This window comes from Oratosquilla oratoria, chromosome 17 (assembly GCF_046742065.1).
Source record: "Oratosquilla oratoria isolate Oo_2021 chromosome 17, ASM4674206v1, whole genome shotgun sequence".
NCBI classification, from domain to species: Eukaryota; Metazoa; Arthropoda; class Malacostraca; order Stomatopoda; family Squillidae; genus Oratosquilla; species Oratosquilla oratoria.
The window spans coordinates 43,299,426-43,320,635 of NC_134793.1; the positions used below are offsets into that span (position 1 = coordinate 43,299,426).

General features: G+C 38.6%; 1 protein-coding gene across 3 annotated transcripts in view; it reads left to right on the forward strand.

Annotated features, from left to right (window-relative positions):
- LOC143034631 (cytochrome b5 reductase 4) overlaps nt 1-18,796 on the forward strand; it is a 103,853-nt gene extending 85,057 nt beyond the window's left edge. For all 3 annotated transcript variants that reach the window (XM_076200969.1, XM_076200970.1, XM_076200971.1), the window contains 4 exons: nt 3,725-3,927; nt 8,660-8,756; nt 9,223-9,377; nt 13,596-18,796. In XM_076200969.1, the coding sequence (XP_076057084.1) occupies nt 3,725-3,927; nt 8,660-8,756; nt 9,223-9,377; nt 13,596-13,650 (510 nt within the window). In that variant the 3' untranslated portion in view covers nt 13,651-18,796. The remainder of the gene's footprint in view (nt 1-3,724; nt 3,928-8,659; nt 8,757-9,222; nt 9,378-13,595) is intronic.
- Nucleotides 18,797-21,210: the final 2,414 nt, after the last annotated feature.

Consider the following 21,210-nt stretch of genomic DNA (forward strand, 5'->3'; position numbering starts at 1 on the left):
AACAATTTTATTTTTACATGAAAGCCTGTACTGTAATCTACTTTTCAACATAATTAAGGAATCATCTGACTGTGTTTAAGTTTGTGAGTATTTGAATTGTCTCCTCCAATTGAGAATGCCACCAACTGTGAAATATTCACTGTGATTCGTTTTCTTACTGCTAAAGGAGTGAAAGTGGCTGAAATTCATCGTCAGATCAGTGAAGTGTATGGAGAAAACATTATGAGTGATGGATATGGTGCGGAAATGGGTGAGAGCTTTTAAACATGGCCATACAAATGTGCACCAAACCATCAGTAATGAGTGAAGGTCGTTCACTTCATTCCTCATCATGCACACAGCACATCCACAGCAAGGCTACTTCATTAAGTCAGTGACCCCCCCTCTCTGTCCCCTCATGCAAAAGAGGAGAAGACAGGGAGAAATCCCTTCAGGCTGTGTCAAATTATTTCTCACACATACTCCCTCACCCCCCATCCCCCACCCATTCCACCTCAAACATCACAGCATCATCCATACACAACCATTCTCCATTCACCCATCTTCTGTCCTCTCCCGACATTCCCATATTTCCCAAAGCCCCTTTCACCCCATCCATCCATCTCATCCTACATCAGCCCCTCATGCTCACTCCTTCCACCTCAGCTTTCCACACCTCTTTCACTAGTCTTTCTTCACTCATTCTTTTCATGTGTCCAAATCATCCCAATACTTCTTTTTCATCAACCCTATCTCCCAACTCCCTTTCCACCCCTGTTCTCCTCCTCTCCTCATTTCTCACCCTATCCAGCCTAGTAACCCCTATCATACTTCTCAGGCACCTCATCTCAAACACATTCAAACTCCTTTCTTCCTCTCTTATGTTCCATGTTTTTGCCCTGTACAGTGCTGTTGGTACAATCACTCCTTCGCACAATATTCTCTTAGCATCCATTCCCAAATGTCTATTTCTCATTACACTTTTTAATCCACCAAGGCATTTAATCACTTCTCTCAGTCTACATTCTACCTCTGCCTCCACTCCTCCCTTTCATGCCACATTCGCACCCAAGTATCTAAAACTATCCACTTCCTTCAGTCTCTCTCCCTTATTACTCTCTTCCATTCTGCTGCTATTTTCTTCCCTTTTACCCACATTTACCTTCAACTTCCTTCTTTTGCACACCTTCCCAAACTCTGTCACTAACTTCATCAATCCCTCCTCTGATCCTGCTACAAGTGCAGTGTCATCAGGAAACAACAGCTGGCTTATCTCCCACTTTTCTCCATTCTCTTTAACCATCTCCAATCCTAGACCCACTTCCCTTGCATTTACCTCTCTCAACACCCCATCCATGTATAAATTGAACAGCCAGGTTGACATAATACATCCCTGATGAAGTCCCACCTTTACCTCAAACCACTCACTCTCCATTTCTAATCCTAACACACACTCTACTACTCTCGTAAAAACTCTTGACTGTTCTTAAAAGCTTTCCTCCTCTCACATATATCTGCAATACCTCCCACAGTGCCTTCCTGTCTACCCTGTCATAAGCCTTTTCCAGATCCATAAAAGCCCAAAAAACATCCCTACCTTTTCCTATAGCTTTCTCACATATCTGTCGTACCACAAAAATCTGATCTACACAACCCCTACCTGTCCTAAACCCACACTGTTCCTCACCAATTACTCCCACTGTTCCTCTCCTAATCCTCTCAAATAAGACCCTCCCATAAGCTTTCCCAACTACACTTAACAAGCTGATCCCTCTGAAACTAATACACTCATATTTGTCCCCTTTTCCCTTATAAAGTGGAACTATACAGGCACTCCTCCAATCCTGCAGTACTCTGCCCTCTCTTAAACAAGCATTAAATAACCTCACCAGCCAGTCCACCATCCCTGTACCTCCTTTTTTTAGACATTCTGCATGACATCCATCCAACCCAGGTGCCTCACCTGCTCTCATCATCTTAACAACTGCCTTCACTTCATCTTTCCTTATTTCTCCTCCATTTTCCTCACTCATCACGGTCATTTTATTAGCGCTTCCCACTTCAACTACCTTTCCCTCCCTATCCTCCTTCCCATTTAGCAACTCCCTAAAATACTCTGCCCATCTTCCTCTTACTGCCTTCTCTTCCATTATCATCTCTCCTTCTGCACCTTCTAACTTTTCTTTACTAAATGATTCACCTCCTCTTCCTCTCTTAATTTATTTCCAAAATATCTTTTTATTACTTTAAAAAAGTTCTGTCATACTCTTACCCTATTTCATATCTGCTCTCCTCTTTACCTCCTTTATCTTATGCTTTACTTCTCTTCTCTTAAAAAAGAAAATAGATATGCTTTATTCTTATGCTTATGTTTTACTTCTCTTCTTCATGAAAAAAATATATATACATTTTTAATAGTCTCATGATAAAATAAAAACAGGTAGTTTTTGATATACTAGAATATCCTAAAATCCATCTTTAATCATTATGTTCTTTATTCATACATATAAGTGGCCCTCACCCCCTCATAAAGTGAATGGCCAAGTCAAAGCACACACCCACCTCATACATAAAACCCATTTAACATCCCTCCCTTTTCATTTCTTCATGGATATAAGGTCCTCTTACTGCCTTCTCTTCCATTATCATCTCTCCTTCTGCACCTTCTAACTTTTCTTTACTAAATGATTCACCTCCTCTTCCTCTCTTAATTTATTTCCAAAATATCTTTTTATTACTTTAAAAAAGTTGTCATACTCTTACCCTATTTCATATCTGCTCTCCTCTTTACCTCCTTTATCTTATGCTTTACTTCTCTTCTCTTAAAAAAGAAAATAGATATGCTTTATTCTTATGCTTATGTTTTACTTCTCTTCTTCATGAAAAAAATATATATATATATACATTTTTTTCAAGTACCCTTTTAATAGTCTCATGATAAAATAAAAACAGGTAGTTTTTGATATACTAGAATATCCTAAAATCTATCTTTAATCATTATGTTCTTTATTCATACATATAAGTAGCCCTCACCCCCTCATAAAGTGAATGGCCAAGTCAAAGCACACACCCACCTCATACATAAAACCCATTTAACATCCCTCCCTTTTCATTTCTTCATGGATATAAGGTCATCTCTGTCCCCTGCCACACTGCTTCAGTCAAGGGCAGTGCAGGAATGCACAGCTTTTCCATTGCAGGGCTAATATCTGGAGGGCTTAAATGGAGAAGGGAGTAGAACAGGCCAACCTAAGTTAGTATTGTCATGTTATGAGAATGGATGAGACTAGATATCCTTGAAGTAATCATAAATCAATGGTACTGGGAGTGAGAACAAGAGATAAGCAGAAGAAAAGGAGGGAGTGCATGAAAACATAAGAGCTTGTGGGGCAGGATGTCAAACAAGTGAAAATATGCATTTACCTAGTTGTATTTTACAGGACGGGAGCTATGCTCGTAGTGACCCGTTTTCGTATGGATGACAGAATGAATTAGAGAAGAGTGTGTAGGCTAAGGGTATGACCTATTCATTGAGAGAAGTACACCATAGATGTACTGGCAGTATTGCTGAATAGATATAGTGCAGTTTTCACATGGTTTGAGCACGAAAGAGTGTGATGGCAGTGAAAAAGGTGGAATTTTCTCTCTCTCAGGCTTAACCACATTACTTTGTAGACATGGATTGAATAAGAACATATGATTTCAGCTTGGGAAGAGGTATTTCTGTAATGATTGTATATTCCAGATATATTCAGATGGAGCGCTGACACCAAGTTTGGACACATTGTCAGTTGGATCCACCATAGATATCAGTTTTCCTGAAGGGAGTTTTATGAAGGATATGCTAAGCAAAGCAACAAGCAATGCTGTACAACTAATTCTACTTGCTGCTGGCACTGGTATCACTCCGATGATTAAATTACTACTTTTAGCCCTTCACAATGAAAGGTATCATCATTAACCAACTCTGCAAAAGCATGTAGTGTTTTAACAAATGTATCACAGTATTTGTTTGTGTTCTTTTAAGATTAATCTTTACAGGGTTGAGATAAACATGGTATATACCAATATCCTGTCTAGGGTATTGGCTGCATGTTATTGTGGGGTTAAAAGTTGCTAAGTAGCATACAGCTAATACTTTAGGATCTATATGGGGTGCATCTATGGACCAGAGCCACGCATCATTTTGTCTCTGGTAAAGGAAATCTCTATTCATAGAGAAATTATGATACTTTATTATACGGTGACTTCCCTCTTTTATGGTGTTCCCCCCTGTGGTGGGGGAAAAGAATACTGCCACCAAGTATTTCCACTTGAGTCATATGAGGTGACAAAAACAGGGTGGGGATAGAACTAGGCATCCTTGACTTTGAGGACTTTTGTTTCATGGTGTAAATGGTCTGTAGGTGATGTATTTGTGCAGCCTGTAATTGTTTTTAGGGCTTTGTTTTGTATGATTTGAAGGGTGTTGTGGTGTGTCTCACTGAGATTAGGAGCCCATGCAGGACTCGCATAATTCATCACTGAGCGTATGCATTGTTTGTATATTGTTATATTGAGAGGCAGGCACACAAACACTTGCTGCAGCCACCACAAACACATCACACCCGCTACACTACATAGCAGAACACCCACACACACCAAGAAACATTAAAACTACACCCAAAGACCTTTATTACGCACAGATACTCTCTTCTCTTCCTCCACAACCACCAAATACCAGCCTCCGGAAACATATTCATAATCATATCACTCATCGCTCCATTAACACACTGAAAGACAACACACTGCTGCATGCCAGACCCCCTGATATCCACCCTTCTGAATCCTCTCTCCCACGAAAGGACAGAGTCCACTTGGCCAGACTGCGATGCGGTCACCACCCAGCACTTCTAAGCTACCAGAAGAGGCTGGACGACCGTGTTGTGAACAGCTGCCCAGGATGTAACACTTCACCCCATACCATACAACACATAATGGAAGACTGCATTATACACAATCATGCACGCAAACAACACAACATACACTCTATAAAGGATTTGTGGGAAAACCCAGTTTCGGCTGTGGCCTTCCTTGGGGAGACGGGACTGCTCGGACAGACAGTCTAGGGAACGACAACAACAACAACAACTAGGCATCCTTCTCCCTGTAGCCCCAAAGGGGACATTCTTAAAAAAGAGTAAAGGCATAAGAGGGTCTGGAAGGAGTTTTCCAACCAGTACCCTAAGGCTTGGGTCTTTCAATGTGCGTGGATGTGGTACAGATGAAAGTAAAAGGGAAAAGATAGGTAGTATGTTTGTGAGAAGAAAGATTGATGTGTTGGCATTGAGTGAAACTAAATTCAAAGGGAGGGGCGAGTTTGAGTTCGGGAGTGTAGTTGGGAGGATGTCATGAGTAAAGAGAGGACGAGGGAAAGAGGGGTGGCTATACTAGTAACAAAGAGATAGGTAAGCATGTGTTGGAGGGGAAGGAGGTTTTTCAAGGTTAATGTGGATGAAGGTGAAACTGGGAAGGGAGATGTGGGTTTTTGTAAGTGCATAGCCTGGTAGTGAGAAGAATGTAGAGGAAAGGGAGGCTTTTTGGATAGATTTAAATGAATGCATAGAAGGTTTAGGGAGAAATGTTAGTGTAGTGGTATTGGGAGGCCTTAATGCTAGGGTAGCAAATGAACCAATAGGAAAAAATTGTAGTGAAGAGTTGATGGTAGAGATGTGTCTAGAGAGTTGATGATAGCAAATACAGTGTTTAGGAAGAAAGTCAAGCATAAGTACACATGGGAGAGGGTGGTGGATGGAAGGGTGGTAGATAGAGCATTAATGGACTATATAGTGGTAACCAGGAAAATAGTAGGAAGAGTTAAGGATATACATGTTCTAAGGGGAGAGAGTGGGGGAATATCAGATAATTTTTTGGTGGAAGGTAAGTTGACAGTGGAGGATAGATGGAGAAAGAGGAAAATGACTAAAGGTAGGGAGACGCTTAGAGTAAATTGTTTAAATGAGAAAGAAAAGGAGAAGGAATACAAGAAGAAGCTGAGAGAGGAGTGGGAGGGAGCGAAGGATAGAGTAGAACTAGGAGTGGAGGAGGAATGAGGACGTTTATAGGAGAGACTCACAAGGTGTGCAAAGATGGTGTGTGGAACAAGGAGGACGGGAGGAAATAGAAGGAAGGGTAGTGAGTAGTGGGATGAGGATGCAAAGAAGGTTGTAGAAGAGAAGAAGTGAGCATTCACAGATTGGTTACAAATTAGGACAAGAGAATCTATTGAGAGGTACAAAGAAAAGAGAAGAGAAGTAAAGTATAAGATAAAGGAGGCAAAGAGGAGAGCAGATGTGAAATGGGGTAAGAGTATGACAGAAAATTTTGAAAGTAATAAAAAGATGTTTTGGAAAGAAATTAAGAGAGGAAGAGAAGACGAATCAAGTAGAGAAGAAAAGGTAAAAGGTGTAAATGGAGAGATGATAAAGGAAGAGACGACAGGAAGAGGAAGATGGGCAGAGTATTTTAGGGAGTTGCTAAATGGGGAGGAGGATAGGGAGGGATAGGGTAGTTGAAGTGGGAAGTGCTAACAAAATGACAGTGATGAGTAAGGAAAATGGAAGAGAAATAAAGAAAGATGGAGTGAAAGCAGTTGTTAAGAAGAGGAGAGCAGATAAGGCACCTGGGTTGGATGGGTGTCATGCAGAATGTCTAAAAAAAATGAGGTACAGTGATGGTGGACTGTCTGGTGAGGCTGTTTAATGTTTGTTTAAGAGAGGGTAGAGTGCTGTAGGACTGGAGGAGTGCCTGTATAGTTCCACTTTATAAGGGAAAAGGGGACAAGTGTGAGTGTAGTAGTTTCAGAGAAATCAGTTTGTTAATTGTAGTTGGGAAGGTTTATGGGATGGTCTTGATAGAGAGGATTAGGAGAGGAACAGAGGGAATAATTGGTGAGGAACTGTGTAGGTTTAGGACAGGTAGGGGTTGCATGGATCAGATTTTTGTGGTAAGACAGATATGTGAGAAAGCTTTAGGAAAAGGTAAGGATGTTTTTTAGACCTATATGGATCTGGAAAAGTCTTATAACAGGGTAGACAGGAAGGCAATGTGGGAGGGATTGCAGATATATAGGACAGGAGGAAAGCTGTTAAGAGCAGTCAAGAGTTTTTACAAGAGTAGTAGAGCTTGTGTTAGAACCAGAAATGGAGAGAATGAGTGGTTCGAGGTAAAGGTGGGACTTCATTAGGGATGTGTGGATCAATTTTTTGTTGTGAGGCAGATGTATGAGAGGGCTTGGGAAAAGGTGGAGTTTTTTTTTGTTTTTTGTTTTTTGTGGATTTAAAAAGGGCTTGTGGCAGGGTGGATGGAGGGGGCACTGTGGGAGATGTTGCAGATGTGTGGGATGGGAGAAGATCTGTTGGGAGTAGTCGGGAGTTTTTGCGAGAGTGGTGGAGCCTGTGTTAAAGTTGGAAAGGGAGAGGGTGAGTGCTTCGAAGTGGGGGTGGGACTTAATTGGGGATGTGTTGTCACCTTGGCTGTTCAATTTACACATGGGTGGGGTGGTGCAAGAGGTGAACGCAAGGGTGATGGGCCAGGGATTGGAGATGGTTAGGGAAAATGCAGAAAAATGGCAGATAAGCCAGTTGCTGTTTGCTGACAAGACTACACTTGTAGCAGGATCAGAGGAGGGATTAAGGAAGTTAGTGACAGAGTTTGGGAGGATGTGTGAGGGAGGGAAGTTGAAGATAAATGTGGGTAAATGTAAGGTGATGGGATGTGCTGGGGGGAGATTGTGGTGGTGGATTGAAGGTGTGTGGGGAGTGGTTATGTATGGATGATGCTGTGATGCATTGAAGGGATTGGGGGAGGGGAGGGAGTATATGTGAATGATATTTTGGTGCAGCCCAAATGGATTTTTTCCTATCTTCTATTTTCCTGCATGAGAGGACAAAGAGGGGGATTGTCAATTAATTGAAGTGGCCTTGCTGTAGATGTGCTGTATTGGTACATTGCTTCTGACCCAGGGCAATAGGTGAATTGAAGGGATGACCCATTATCCAGGAGGAACCAAGATAAGAGGGAGGAATGGGGGTGAATGGGAGTAGAGTATGTGGGGATGGAATGGGTGGGAGTGGATTTTATGCCTTTGTTTTTGGCTACCCCCCTTGTATGGGGACAAAAGCAATTGGTATATGTATGTATGTAAGTAATTAAAAGTGTTGTATCTCATTAAAAAATAAACATATCAGAATTGATTTGTATGACTTAGCTGTCTTATGGCAAATGTATGAAATTTTAGTTATGCTTTGATTTGGTTTAATGTCACAAACTCATCCCCTTACAGAGGGCTTTGTAGCATGGAATTTAATGAACCATGCCCATTGTTTGATTCACTTTTGGCAGGGTTCAAAGTTTAATCCAGAGTATTCTGGCTGAGCGGGTTAGGGCGTCGTTACTTGCGGTGAAGGTCAAGGTGAGGGCGGTTCGAATCCTGCCTCCGTGAAGTTGAACCAAGGGCATGGTTCATTAAATTCCACACTACAAACCCCTCTGTGAGGGGCACTGTCCTAGCCTCCCAATAGGGGGGAGTGTGTGACGTTTAACCATAAAAAAAAAGTGTAAGTAGTAATGTAAGGATTTTATGAACATGTAAATATGTGTATATAAGTATTGCTAACTGAATATTTTGTGATCATTGCAGAAAGACCCACTTAGTGATGTTCAATAAAACTCTAGAAGATATACCTTGGCACAAAGAACTAGAAACATTAGTGTCAGATTATCCTCATCTTTTCAAAGTAAGCAAATTGTTCTTTTAGATATTTCTCTAGATAAGTGAATATGCATGTATGAATTTAGTTGATATTTTAATTTGTCATTTTGACTTGTGCATAATTTCTAGAGGTTATAATGTCAAACTATATGATACATTCTTAAAAAATCATGTCATCATTTTGCTAACATTCATGAATTATAAGTAGTTGCTGTTGAACAACTCAAAGCATTAAATGAATTGTAGAAAAAATAGGATATTAATACTGAGTTTTTGTATGAATAAGGACATAAGTTTCCATTCCTTTTTTATTTGTAATATAGTGATCTGCTTAGCAAAGTATTTCTTTGCTAGATTTTCCATGTAATTTGTGTCTTATATGACTGTCCTTATTACTTGTCAGTGTACTTCATTATCTGATCCTGTTTTTCTTAATTATATGTGTTCATTGTAACTGCATCCAATTTATTATAAACTTGTTTATTCTGAAGGTTACACATGTCCTATCAAAACCAAGTGATTCATGGACTGGAGCAAGAGGACATGTGAGAAAAGAGCTCTTGGAAGAATGGTTACCACTACCAGATGTATCTGGAATATTTGTTGGTGCATGTGGACCATCTGCCTTCACTAAATTAGCCTTAAAGTAGGTATTTTGGCTACCTCCCTAATAAGGGGAAAGAAACCTTTGGTATACAGATTGATAGATTAGTACTAAGAAGAGATATGGTAATTATATAACAATAGAATGAAATAACAAATGAAGGAGGTTAAAAAGGTCAGAAAATCACAAGATACAAAGGTAAAATAAGTACATATGCTTATACACTGCATAGGCAGTCATGCATTGTATTTACCTAATTATACTAATAGAATAGAATGAGAAATGAGGTGAGGAGGAGAATGGGGATGGAAAGGGAGTTGGGAGATAGGGTTGATTAAAAAGTATTGGGATGGTTTGGACACCTGGAAAGAATGAGTGAAGAAAGATTAATAAAAGAGGTGTGGAAGGCAGAGGTGGAAGGAGTGAACATTGGGGGGGTAACCAAGGATGAGATAGATGGATTGGGTAAAAAGGGCATTGGGAAAGAGGAGAATGTTGATTGAGGAAGGATGGGAGAGGACAGAAGATAGGGGTGAATGGAGAAAGGTTGTGTATGGATGATGCTGTGATGCATGAGGGGGGATGGGTGAGGGAGTATGTGTGAAAAATAAATTGATGCAGCCCAAAGGGATTTCTCCCTGTCTTCTCCATTTCTGTATGAGGGGACAGAGAGGGGGGTTAACTGATTAAATGAAATGGCCTTGCTCTGGATGTGCAGTCTTGCTGCATTGCTTTTGACCCAGGGCAGTGGGCAAGTTGCAGGGATGACCTGTCATCCAGGAAGAGCCAAGAAAAGAGGGAGGGAGGGATGGCAAATTGGAGTGGAGTATGTGGAGATAAAATGGGTGGGAGTGGATTTATGCCTTTGACTTTGCCCACCTCCCTTGTATGGGGGAAAAAGCCCTTGGTATATGTACATGTATGTATGTATACCCAACTTTAAGTTTGTCTTCCAAACTATTCCAGGAGTTGACTCATTTATAAGGACAACTATTTCTTGACATCCTTAAGACATTTAGTTTTCTGCGAGTTGTTCCCATAACACCTGTCAGTTTTGTCCATTCCCAGTCATGACTTGTACATACATCTCTGATTTCTCTTCTTTCCTTTCATGATGGGAGGTCCAAAAATTCTGGGAACCAATACAGTTACAGTTCTTTCTGTTCTCTCAGTCTTGTTTATATCCTTCACTTTGTGCAGAAAATATACCACTGCTGCATCAGTTTATCATCTATTCACAGCCATTCTGTATATGCTCCCGTCACTTGCCCTTTCTACTCAACAGACATACCAAACTAAACACATACATACATACATACATATACCAAAGTCTTCTTCCCCCTTACAAGGGAGGTAGCCAAAGACAAAAGGCATAATAAAGGTATAAATCCACTCCCACCCATTTCATCCCCACCCACTCCAATCCCATTCACCACCCCTCCCTCCCTCTTTTCTTGGCTCCTCCTGGATGACGGGTCATCCCTTCATCTCGCCCATTGCCCTGGGTTAGAAGCAATGCAGCAAGAAAGCACATCCACAGCAAGCCCACTTCATTTAATTGGCAACCCCTTCTCCGTCCCCTTGTGCATAAAAGAAGACAGGGAGAAATCCCTTCTGGCTGTGTCAAAATATCATTCACCCATAACAACTTTCTAAACCCACCCCCATCCCCCACCCACTCCCGTCCATGTATCCCAGTATCATCCATACACAACCATTCTCCACTCACTAAACTAAACACACTACAGATAAACATTAATAGAATCACAACAAATATATGGAGCTGCTTCACTTCCTGCATGAACACAACATTCGCATAGCTCAAATCCAAGAAACAAAAGAGACACCACAACATTCACTGATTTCACAACAGTAAGGAAAAACAACAAAGAACACAAAGGAGGGTTCTCAAACATGCTAGGAATGACTATACCAGAATTTGCAGGGAGAAAGAAAGCAATTTTAAAAGAGGTGTAGTAGAAAAATGCAAAGATGAACCAACTATTTTACAGGTTCATAAATGGTAAACTGAGACACGGAAGAAATCACAAAGCTAATAGTAAGTGGTGAGGTCTTTGAAGAGACCTCAGCTCAGGTAGAAATATTAGATCAAGTTTTTCCCATTGGTCTTCGCAAAAGAGCACACCTTTTTTGGAGAAAAGTGAAGGGAGCAAAAAACCAGGTTTAGCAGATATAAATGTAGAAGTGAAGGAAGTGCTTATTCTCCTGGAATCATTGGATGTGACAAAAGCCTCGACCTGATGGGTTCAAACTGGATTCTTAAAGAATGTAAGGCACAACTTGCAGACAAGATCCACAGTCTTATTACATGTTCATTGAAAGAAAGCATTCTGCCACTTGATTGCAAAAGGGCAAACATGGTGCCAATTCACAAAGGTGGAAATAAGGAAGCACCACCAAATTATAGGCCAGTATCACTAACCAGCAGAATAGTGAAATTATATGAAAAGATTGTGAAAGATCAGTGGACCAAATATCTTGAAAAGATGAACATTCTGACAGTCAGTCAGTTTGGTTTCAGATTTGGAAGGTCATGTGTGTCAAAGGTTTTAAACTTTTACTCAAGTGATTGATGTTCTGCAAGAGAGAGAGGGGTGGGTGGACTGCATTTACCTGTACCTAGAGAAGGCATTTGATAAAGTACCTCACAGTCAACTTATGTGGAAATTGGAGCATGTTAGAGGACTGAGAGGTAGACTATTAGAATGGATTAAAGATTTCTTGAAAGAAAGACACATGAGGACAGTAGTTAAGGACAAGATTTCAACCTGGAGAGCAGTAATGAGAAGTTCCACAAGGTTCAGTGCTTGTCAGTGTGTTTGCAGATGATGCAAAAATCATGAGAAAAGTAAAAAACGAGGAGGATAGTAGAATATTGCAAAAAAATCTTGAAACAATTTTTGCATGGAGCCAAGAATGGGAAATAAAGCTCACTACCAAAAAAATGTAAAGTACTGGAAATGGACTGTAGCAGCAAAAAGCCATCCTTAAACTATTGGGAAGCTAACACATTACAAAAGCAAAAGAGAAGAAAGACTAGGAAGTTTTGATAAAAGACAACCTGTCACCTGACAGACATATCAGCAGGATTGTGGGGGAGACATATGGACTACTGCAGAAGATTAAAGTGGCATTCCATTATATGGATGAAGAGATTATGAAGAAAAAATCATCGAAACCCTGATACATCCAAGACTGGGATATGGGTCAGTAGTATGGTCCCCACACAGAGTGAAGGACATAAGCAAGATTGAGAGAATACAAAGGACAGCAACCAAACTGGTCCCTAGTCTTGCAGGTAAACCATATGAGGAAAGACCAAAAGCACTGGGTCTACCAACTTTGAAAGATCAAAGAGAAAAAGGTAATATGGTTACAGTGTTCAGGTCACTAAAGGGGATAGATGTATAAATAAGTGGAATAGCTTAGAAGATGATATAATCCAAGCTCAAACCATACATGAGTTCATATCAAAATATGATAATTGGAAATCAAAGATATAGACTAAGTTGAAAGTGAACATGAATTTCTGTCTAGGTATGTTAGAAAATTCGAGAATAGGAGACAGGACTCAACAAGTTTTGCTCTTTTCCTATATACTACAGTTAAGTAAATAGCATGCTAATACACAACATAACCCTTTCCTATCAGAATATTACAAATCAAACACTCACAGATGTCACAATTGAAATAATCTCAGTTGAAATACAAATAAAGAGAGGAGGGCATAAAGAGGTCATTGTCACAAATTAAAAAAGACCACTTGTATGAAAGATGTAAAAAAGATACAGTTTTGCACACACATGTGCAAACTGAAGTAGCCTTGGGAAGATATAACACAGGATGGAGCCATACATCAAATAGAATGATGTATGATCATTGATATTAGATTATAAGAAAATGTATCTTTCTTGTGAATTATAGAGTAAAGAGGTAAGTTAATATCTGGGGTGGAATGAAAAGTGTCAGTAGAAATAAGTGGAAGTGCTATGTCATGCTGCATTGCTTTTGGCCTGAGCTGTTTGGTGGGGGATAGGGATGACCCTTCACCCACAAAAAAATAAGATGCAAGGAGTGACAAACGGGTTTTGGAGTCGTGTGGTATGTATGTAGGGTGGATATATGTTTTCATTTGGCCACCCCTTATAAGGTAAAAAAGGTCTTTTGACCTGTATGTATATATGTTGTTACACTTGGCAAGTTTTCTGATTTAGTGATTTTTCTATTTTATTTTTACAGTGTTGTGAAGGAATTAGGTCTACAAGAAGAACAAATTCATGGTTTTCTTGGATAGTTGTTGCACAAATGGAAAAAAAGAAGATGGAAAACTATGCATTTCATTTTGTTTTTTCATACTCATATGTGTTCTCAGGTAATTATTTCCATTGGTATAGAAATTTCTTTATGTTATGTAGTCACAGAGTTATAACTATGACCAACCAGAACCTCATGAGTAAACTTCTGTACTATCTACTTCAACATGAATTTTATAAGTTTCTATGGTCTGACATGTAGTTTTCACTTTGGATCTTATATTCGGGGTCTGAAAAATTTTCTCTGTAATATTTAGATTGTTCAGTATTATATACCAATTTCATATCCATAATTCATTATTTCATGCCGTGATTTAGTCAATAGATAGAGTGCTTTGCTTTGAAGCTACAGTCAGAAATAAAACTATATAAAAGTAATGTACTCAAACAGATAGTTTTAGACAAGTGATTCACCTTGGTCTTTGGATCGCATGTTGGACTCGTGATTGACAGCTATTTTAGTGCATATTCATATTAAAAACTATGATGACTTAAAAAAACTGAAAGGAAATTATATGCAGAATTATAATGTGATTTTTTAAAGTACTTATATTTTAAAAAGAAAGTAAATGACAAATATGTAAATACAAGTTTGAACCAGTAATTTACAATTATCATAACAAAAATAGTCAATAATTTGACCTACTTGATTACATATGTTTAAAACATTAAAAGAAACATTAAGGAGGTTGTAAGGAAAACAGAAACTGAATAAAGAAGCATAAGAAACATAAAAGAATTGCTGAGAAAAAAATATGCATTACAGATTTTGCTCCAGTTGATGCCAAACAGTTTAGTTCAATTTGAGGAGGTTCCTGTAGGGAAGGAAACTCAATTAGCCCCTTTGCTATGGAAATAAACTCTACAGCTTTCATTCTGGCTAATGTTAGACAGTTATATTCAGGTTGGGGAATATCACTGTGGCAGAGGATTAGATTAATGTAGTAGAAACTTTCAGAGTTATATAAAGAACATTACACTTACATCAGCTATCAGGTAGAACTGAAGTCCTGTCAGTGGAGCCAGCTGTCTCCATTCTTCTCAGTCCTAGAAGATGTCATCCTCTTCAAGTAACTATAGATTGAACAGGTTATATCTTCTGAGTGCTTCCTCCAATTCTTACCTCCATTTTTCCCTAGGTCTTCCCCATTGTCTCCTGCCATTTTTAGGTATCCATGTCCAACATTTCTTTGCCACACTCTTCTCTCCTCTCCCATCTTCTCCAAGTGGCTCATCTATTTCAGCTTTGCAGCATCCGTACTCCTGAACACAAGAACTGCCCCTATCTCTATTCTTATAGTGTCATATCTTACTCTGACTTTTTATATTTTTCTCAGCGCAGATCTTAATGGTCCCATCTCAACTCCAGAAATAGATATTGGTGTTAGTATTATCTCATGTATGATGTTTACAGATTGGCACATAGATATATCTCATCAAATATTAAGATGGACCAATATTTTTACTAAATTTATTCATTCTTTCCATTATTTCTTGTTTGTTTCTTCCTCCTTTACAGAGCATACTGCCTAAATATTTGAATGTTTCAATATTTCTCTTTTTATTTATTTCCAGTCCTGATTTGAAAGCCTTCCTCCTCTCTTGTAGTCACCATTAATATTTTAGTATGCATATTCGTTTCCATACCTGCCTCACTGAAACATTTACTCTATACCAACAAGTCTTGTTCCATTTCATTTCTTTCTGGTGTCTACATATGCAATATTTCATTTCCATATTGCATTTCATGTGATTCGGTTTAATGCCACAAACTCCCCCCATCAGAAAGCTAGGCAGTGCCATTTACAGAGGACTTTGTAGTGTGGAATGTAATGAACCATGCCCTTGGTCCAACTCACTGGTGGCAGGGTTCAAACTGCTGTCACCCCAACCTCCACCACAAGTAGCATCACTCTAACCCACTTTATATAGTTGCTTGAATTTATGTATTACTCTATCCATATATGCTATAAACAGGAGTGGGGCCACCACACTGCCCTGTTTTATTCCAATCTTTAACCTAAATCATCCATAAGTATACATAGGCCAGGATGGTGAGTGGGAAGGTAGTCAAGAAGATGTTAAAGGACTATGTAGTGGTGCCCAAAAGGAAGATTGTAAGAGTTCTGGACGTAATGTATTCATGGGATAGAGTAGCGGGTTGTCAGATCACTATCTGGTAAAAGGGAAATTAATAATGGAAGTTAAGTGGAGGGGAAAAAAAAGAGAGGAGGTAGAGAAGTACTGCAGGCAAGCAAATTAAACAAGGAGGGAAAAGAGAAAGAATGGCAGGCAAAGCTGAGAGAAGTGTGAGATGTAGTGAAAGATAGAAAGGAAACAATAGTAGAAGAATGGGTTTGTTATTAAGAGGAATTGTTAAAATATGCAAAAACAGTAAGTATATTGAATAAAGATGATGGAAAGGAACAGGAGGGGTAGTGAATGATGTGATGAAGAGGTAATGGTCACAGAAAAGAAGTTAATATATGAAGACTAGTTGCAAAGGAAGACATGTTGGATCAGGTAACTATCTTTCATTATCATAGCCAGAGTGTAATGGAACTCCTTGATAAGCGTATAATTGTCAGCACTGTGAGACTCAACTCAATTGTATTTTTATGAACTTTGAACTTTGAAATTTCTGTGACTGACTTAAAATACTTATTTTTACTGTTTCATCCCTTATAAGGGGGAAGAATCTTATTGGCATATAGATAGTTTCTGCTTCAGGTCTCTTAAAAAGAATTAAGTCTTTTCTTGGATTAGCACAAGATCATGAGGTACATGTCATATTGATTATAAAATCAGATATTTAAAAGATTCAACATATCTTCACACAGCTTTCCCCAGTCTCTAGTCATTCTCAATCTTCCTTTCAAGCTTACTATTTATTTCTGTTTCCTCACATTCTCTTCACTAGATTTTCCTCATTCATTCTTTCCATATGCTTAAAACACATCAGCCATGTGTGCTCATACCTAACATTTCCTTTCCCACCCCCATTCTCTGCCTCAACTCCGCATTTCTCACTCAATCCATTCTTGTAATGCATATCATATTTCTCAAACAGTTCATCTCAGAAACTTTCAGTCTCTTCCTCTTCACCTCTCATACATTCTAAGTCTCTACTTCCTGCACTACCATGGATACAATCACTCCTTTATATAATCTCTTTGCATTCATCTCCAAGTATCTATTTCTTATAAGATTTTCATTCCAGCCAGTCATGTACTCATTTCCTCAAATCTATACCTCCTCATCCAGTCCTCTTTTTACCACCACAAGTAACCCCAAGACAGTTGAGTCACTTAACTTGCAGATTTGTATGGCACACCATGGCAGCTGACCCACAAATCTCATGCCACTTTATTTATGACTGGGGGGATCGCTGATTTAATGAAGCAGCCTTGTTGTGGATGTGCTGTGCCTTGCAACACTGCCTCTGACCCAGGGCAGTGGACAGGATGCAGGGATGACCCATCATCCAGGAGGTGCTAAGATAAGAGGGAGGGTGGAGGGGAGTGGAGTGTATTTAGGGATGGAATGGGTGGGTATGATTTTATGCCATTTCTTTTTGGCTACCTCCCTTGTAAGGGGGAAGAAGCCTTGGTATATGTATGTATGTGTATGCCAACACTGCTTCTGACCCAGGGCAGTGGGCAAGATGCATGGATGACCTGTCATCCAGGAGGTGCCAAGATAAGAGGGTGGAGGGGAGTGGAGTATGTTAGAGATGTAATGGGTGGAAGTGGTTTCTATGCCTTTATTTTTTTTTTTTTGCTACCTCCCTTATAAGGGGGAAAAAGCCTTGGGATATGTATGTATTTGTATACCAACCCCTTGACCATTTTGTTGTGCCTGCCTTATCAAACACTGTGCTTCAGAAATGACAGACAAGAACCCTGGGGAACCTGTCACCTTTAGGAGCACTACTTTAAATGAAAATAAGCTTTTGAGATACAACCAGAAAATGGATGAATTGAGAGAGGTGAGATGGCTAGTATCACCAAGTCTTATGGGGTCAACGAGTCCAGCATTTGTACTTTTTGTAAGAACAAAGATAAAGTTTTGAAGAGTGTGAAATTTTTTAGGTTTAGGAGCATTAACCACTTTGGTACAATGACGCCCACATGGTGTCACAAGACGCAAGTGGAGATACCGGCATTGGCATCTTGATTATGTATATTTTTGTTTTTATAGTTGTACATGAGTTACCCCTGGATTTTGTGAACTGGTTTGATCATGTTTTCTGTGTTTATTATTACTTAGAGTAAAAGAGAACAAGTAATACAGCAATGACTTTATATCTTATAATGCAGACTGTGATGCATTGTACATATGGCAGCTGATGCTGCATGCAAGAATTTGACTTGTACTGAAGTGGTTAATGAGCTTCTTAGGAGTAGGAACAAAGCTCTTATCTGGGTAGAGAGGTGCATCCACATGTTCATGCTGCACCAAAGCAGAAATAACATACCCACAAACAAACTTATGCTCAAAGATAAGGCCAAGAAAGTTTACAGTATCATGTGTCAGCATCAGTCAGGTACCCTTGTACAACTCTTTTTTATATAATTTTCATATATTTGATTTGTATGTAATACATGCATTCATTGATTTATTGATTACCTGTGCATAGTGTTGAAAAGTTGGGTGTGGGTGGGGTGAAAGAGTGTCTTTGGTCTCAGGTCCAAAATCATTAAACCAGATTGTATTTTTCTCATTGATTGAAATACTTGGTTTCCTTTGCCAATTAATTGCACATTAGGTGACTCAACTCTACTGAAAACTCTTCACATTCTCTAGCCTCTCATTCTTCATATTCACATTCAGCCTGCCCCCATCATCATTCTTTGTACATCTCATCATTTTACATGAATCAAAATGCAACAAATAGTTATGTATACATAACACAGTTCAAATAAGAATTATAGTTTGTGTGTCTTCGAAAGTGTATTAATGAGGAAATATTTCATTCCAACAAACAAAATGTGGAGAACAAGGGTTTGTACTGAAAAATTGTTAGAAATGGAAAAGTTTAAATCTAATACAGAGAAAGAAAATGTGCATAAGGCATACAATTTGTAATGTTGTTATTTTAGGATTATATTAAACTTGTGAAGCTTATACTATTTCTCCAATACTATTTCAATATCAGTAGACACAGAGCAAACTTATATTACAGAAAGAGATAGATATTTGAGCATTTCATATTTAGAAACCAGATCCATGCAATTATAGACTGCCACTATTTCTGCTTGGTATTTCCTTCCTGATTGAGTATGAAATGTTGGGTGCTATAAAAATCACATATGCACAGAATTAATTTAGGAGAACTGTAGCATGCTTTTTATTGATAATGTACTCAACTAAAGCATAAATAGGTAATTTTACTTAATAGACTAAATGCTGAACAAATAGTACTCATGATTGTTAGTAATGAATATGATTTGTATCACAGTAATATTTGAGGACTGGCATGTATTTTCAGCCTTCCCATAGTACTGTAATATTTTTTCTAAAGACTAAATTATTATATTGGCTGGAACATTGGAATTGTACTTTTTTCAAATTTTGCTTACATTTTGTAGTAGTTAAAGGATTTACAATTCCTTGTATTGAATTAGAGGAAAACAGAAAAGGAAGGCAAGTAGAAAAACATCTGTGCAGCACATTGATGTCAAAGACTTATTGAAGTTTAAGTGGTATCAAATTTCAGTGTGTGTAAAAACTCATTGTTACCAAAGATTGTGTTAACAAAATATTTTTTGTAGTAATAATCTATGTACCTGTCAGTCAATCCATTGCCCCAATTTCTCCACAGCTCCCAGATAGCTGGCAACAACCACCAGATTGGCCAATAAGTCACTAAAAAAATATTGTGTTGTTATCTGGATATGGCTAGGATGGGGCAGTGTAAGATGAGGTGATCAATGTGTAATGGGTGCATCTTGGTCATTTTGATTTGTTTATGTGACCAGGCCTATTCTGTGTTGATAGTGTTTTAGTGCTGGATGCTGACCTGAATGTAGACACACTAGTATGGTTCTTGCTTCTGATGGGAGTGATTTTTCTGTTGGGGTAATCCCTATAGGAGTTTATGGAGTAGGGAGTTTGGTGGCCTGTCCTGGAGTGCCTGTTATGTAATCTAAGTATGAATATGTTTTTGTATGGGTGTGTTATGTGGGGGAGGTGATAGGTTCTTCTTTTCTTTTTTCAGTTGTTTGTGCTTGTGTAATGTAATAACATGGGTCAAGGAGGGTTGAGAGCTCTTGCTTAGAACTGAGCATCTATTATTTTCATATAATAATTTATGTGGAAGACTCCATCAATCAATCTGTTGCCCTTAGTCTCTCTTACAGAAGACTTGCAGGTTTCAGGTAATCAGTAACAGCCTCTGGGTGGGACTATAAGTCACTCAGGAAAGATACAATATGTTATTGTCTAGTGGGGCATTGTAGTACAAGGTGTTGTATGTCCTTTGTGTGATGGTTGCATCTGGGACAGTTTGAATCTGTGGGCATTTCTATTATGTGTTGATAGTATTTTAATGCTGGATGGTGTCCTGAGCACAGGCATGCCAGCTGTGGGAGGGGTTTTTTTTTCTACAGGACTTATATCTTGGGGTTGTGGGAATATTGAGTTTGGATTCTAATTCTTCGGTGATTTTTAATGGGAAGTGGTCTAAATAGAGGTCATGGGTGGTTTCCCATGTTGTTTGTTTTTGGAGGGAGGATGACCACATTGTTATATCTGGGGAAGTTACTTGTTAGTTGTATTCAGGAGGTTGGCGAGGTGGTTGCAAGAATTGTTTTATTTGAGGAGTCGCCATAGTTTTGTCTCCTCTTTGGTTTAATGTTTATGTGTCAGGTCAATTTGGGTGTTGTGCATTCATGTCACCTGCTAGTATGTGAAGTGAAACAAGAAAATGAATTGGTTAGAATTTATATTTTCTAATGGACTTTAAATTCCTTTTATTGAATTGAATGAAAACAGAAAAGGAAGGCAGATAAACATAGTCTAGTGCATTGATGTCAAAAACTTACTAAAAGTTTATATGGTATCAGATTTTATTGTATATAAAAACTTGTTATTACCAAAGATTTGTTAACAGCATAGTTGTTTTGTAATACTGGAAATCCATTTACCTGTGAAACAAGAAAATTGATTGCTAAGAATTAATATTTTCTTAATGAAAGAAATACGTTGGTTAAAATTTTCTTTCATGAAATATATGAAAGATCTGAGGTAACAAACATGCATCAGACTAGAATTTTAAAATAGTAATGCTAATTGAGAATGTACTGTCAGTTTGTACAATAGAAATGTTATAGATAAGTAAAAAAGAGAATGCATATGCAGTACTTGTTTCTTTCACAGTAGTCATAGTGCATCGTGAAAGTTGAATCTATTTGGCTGTGAGACAGCTGTGCTTCTGCCATCGTAATGGAGATTATCATGTAGACATTTATTTCTCAGGTACTTCTTTGTCTAGGTTTTGTATCTCTTATTTCAGAGTAGTGTAAAATGTTGTAGTACAA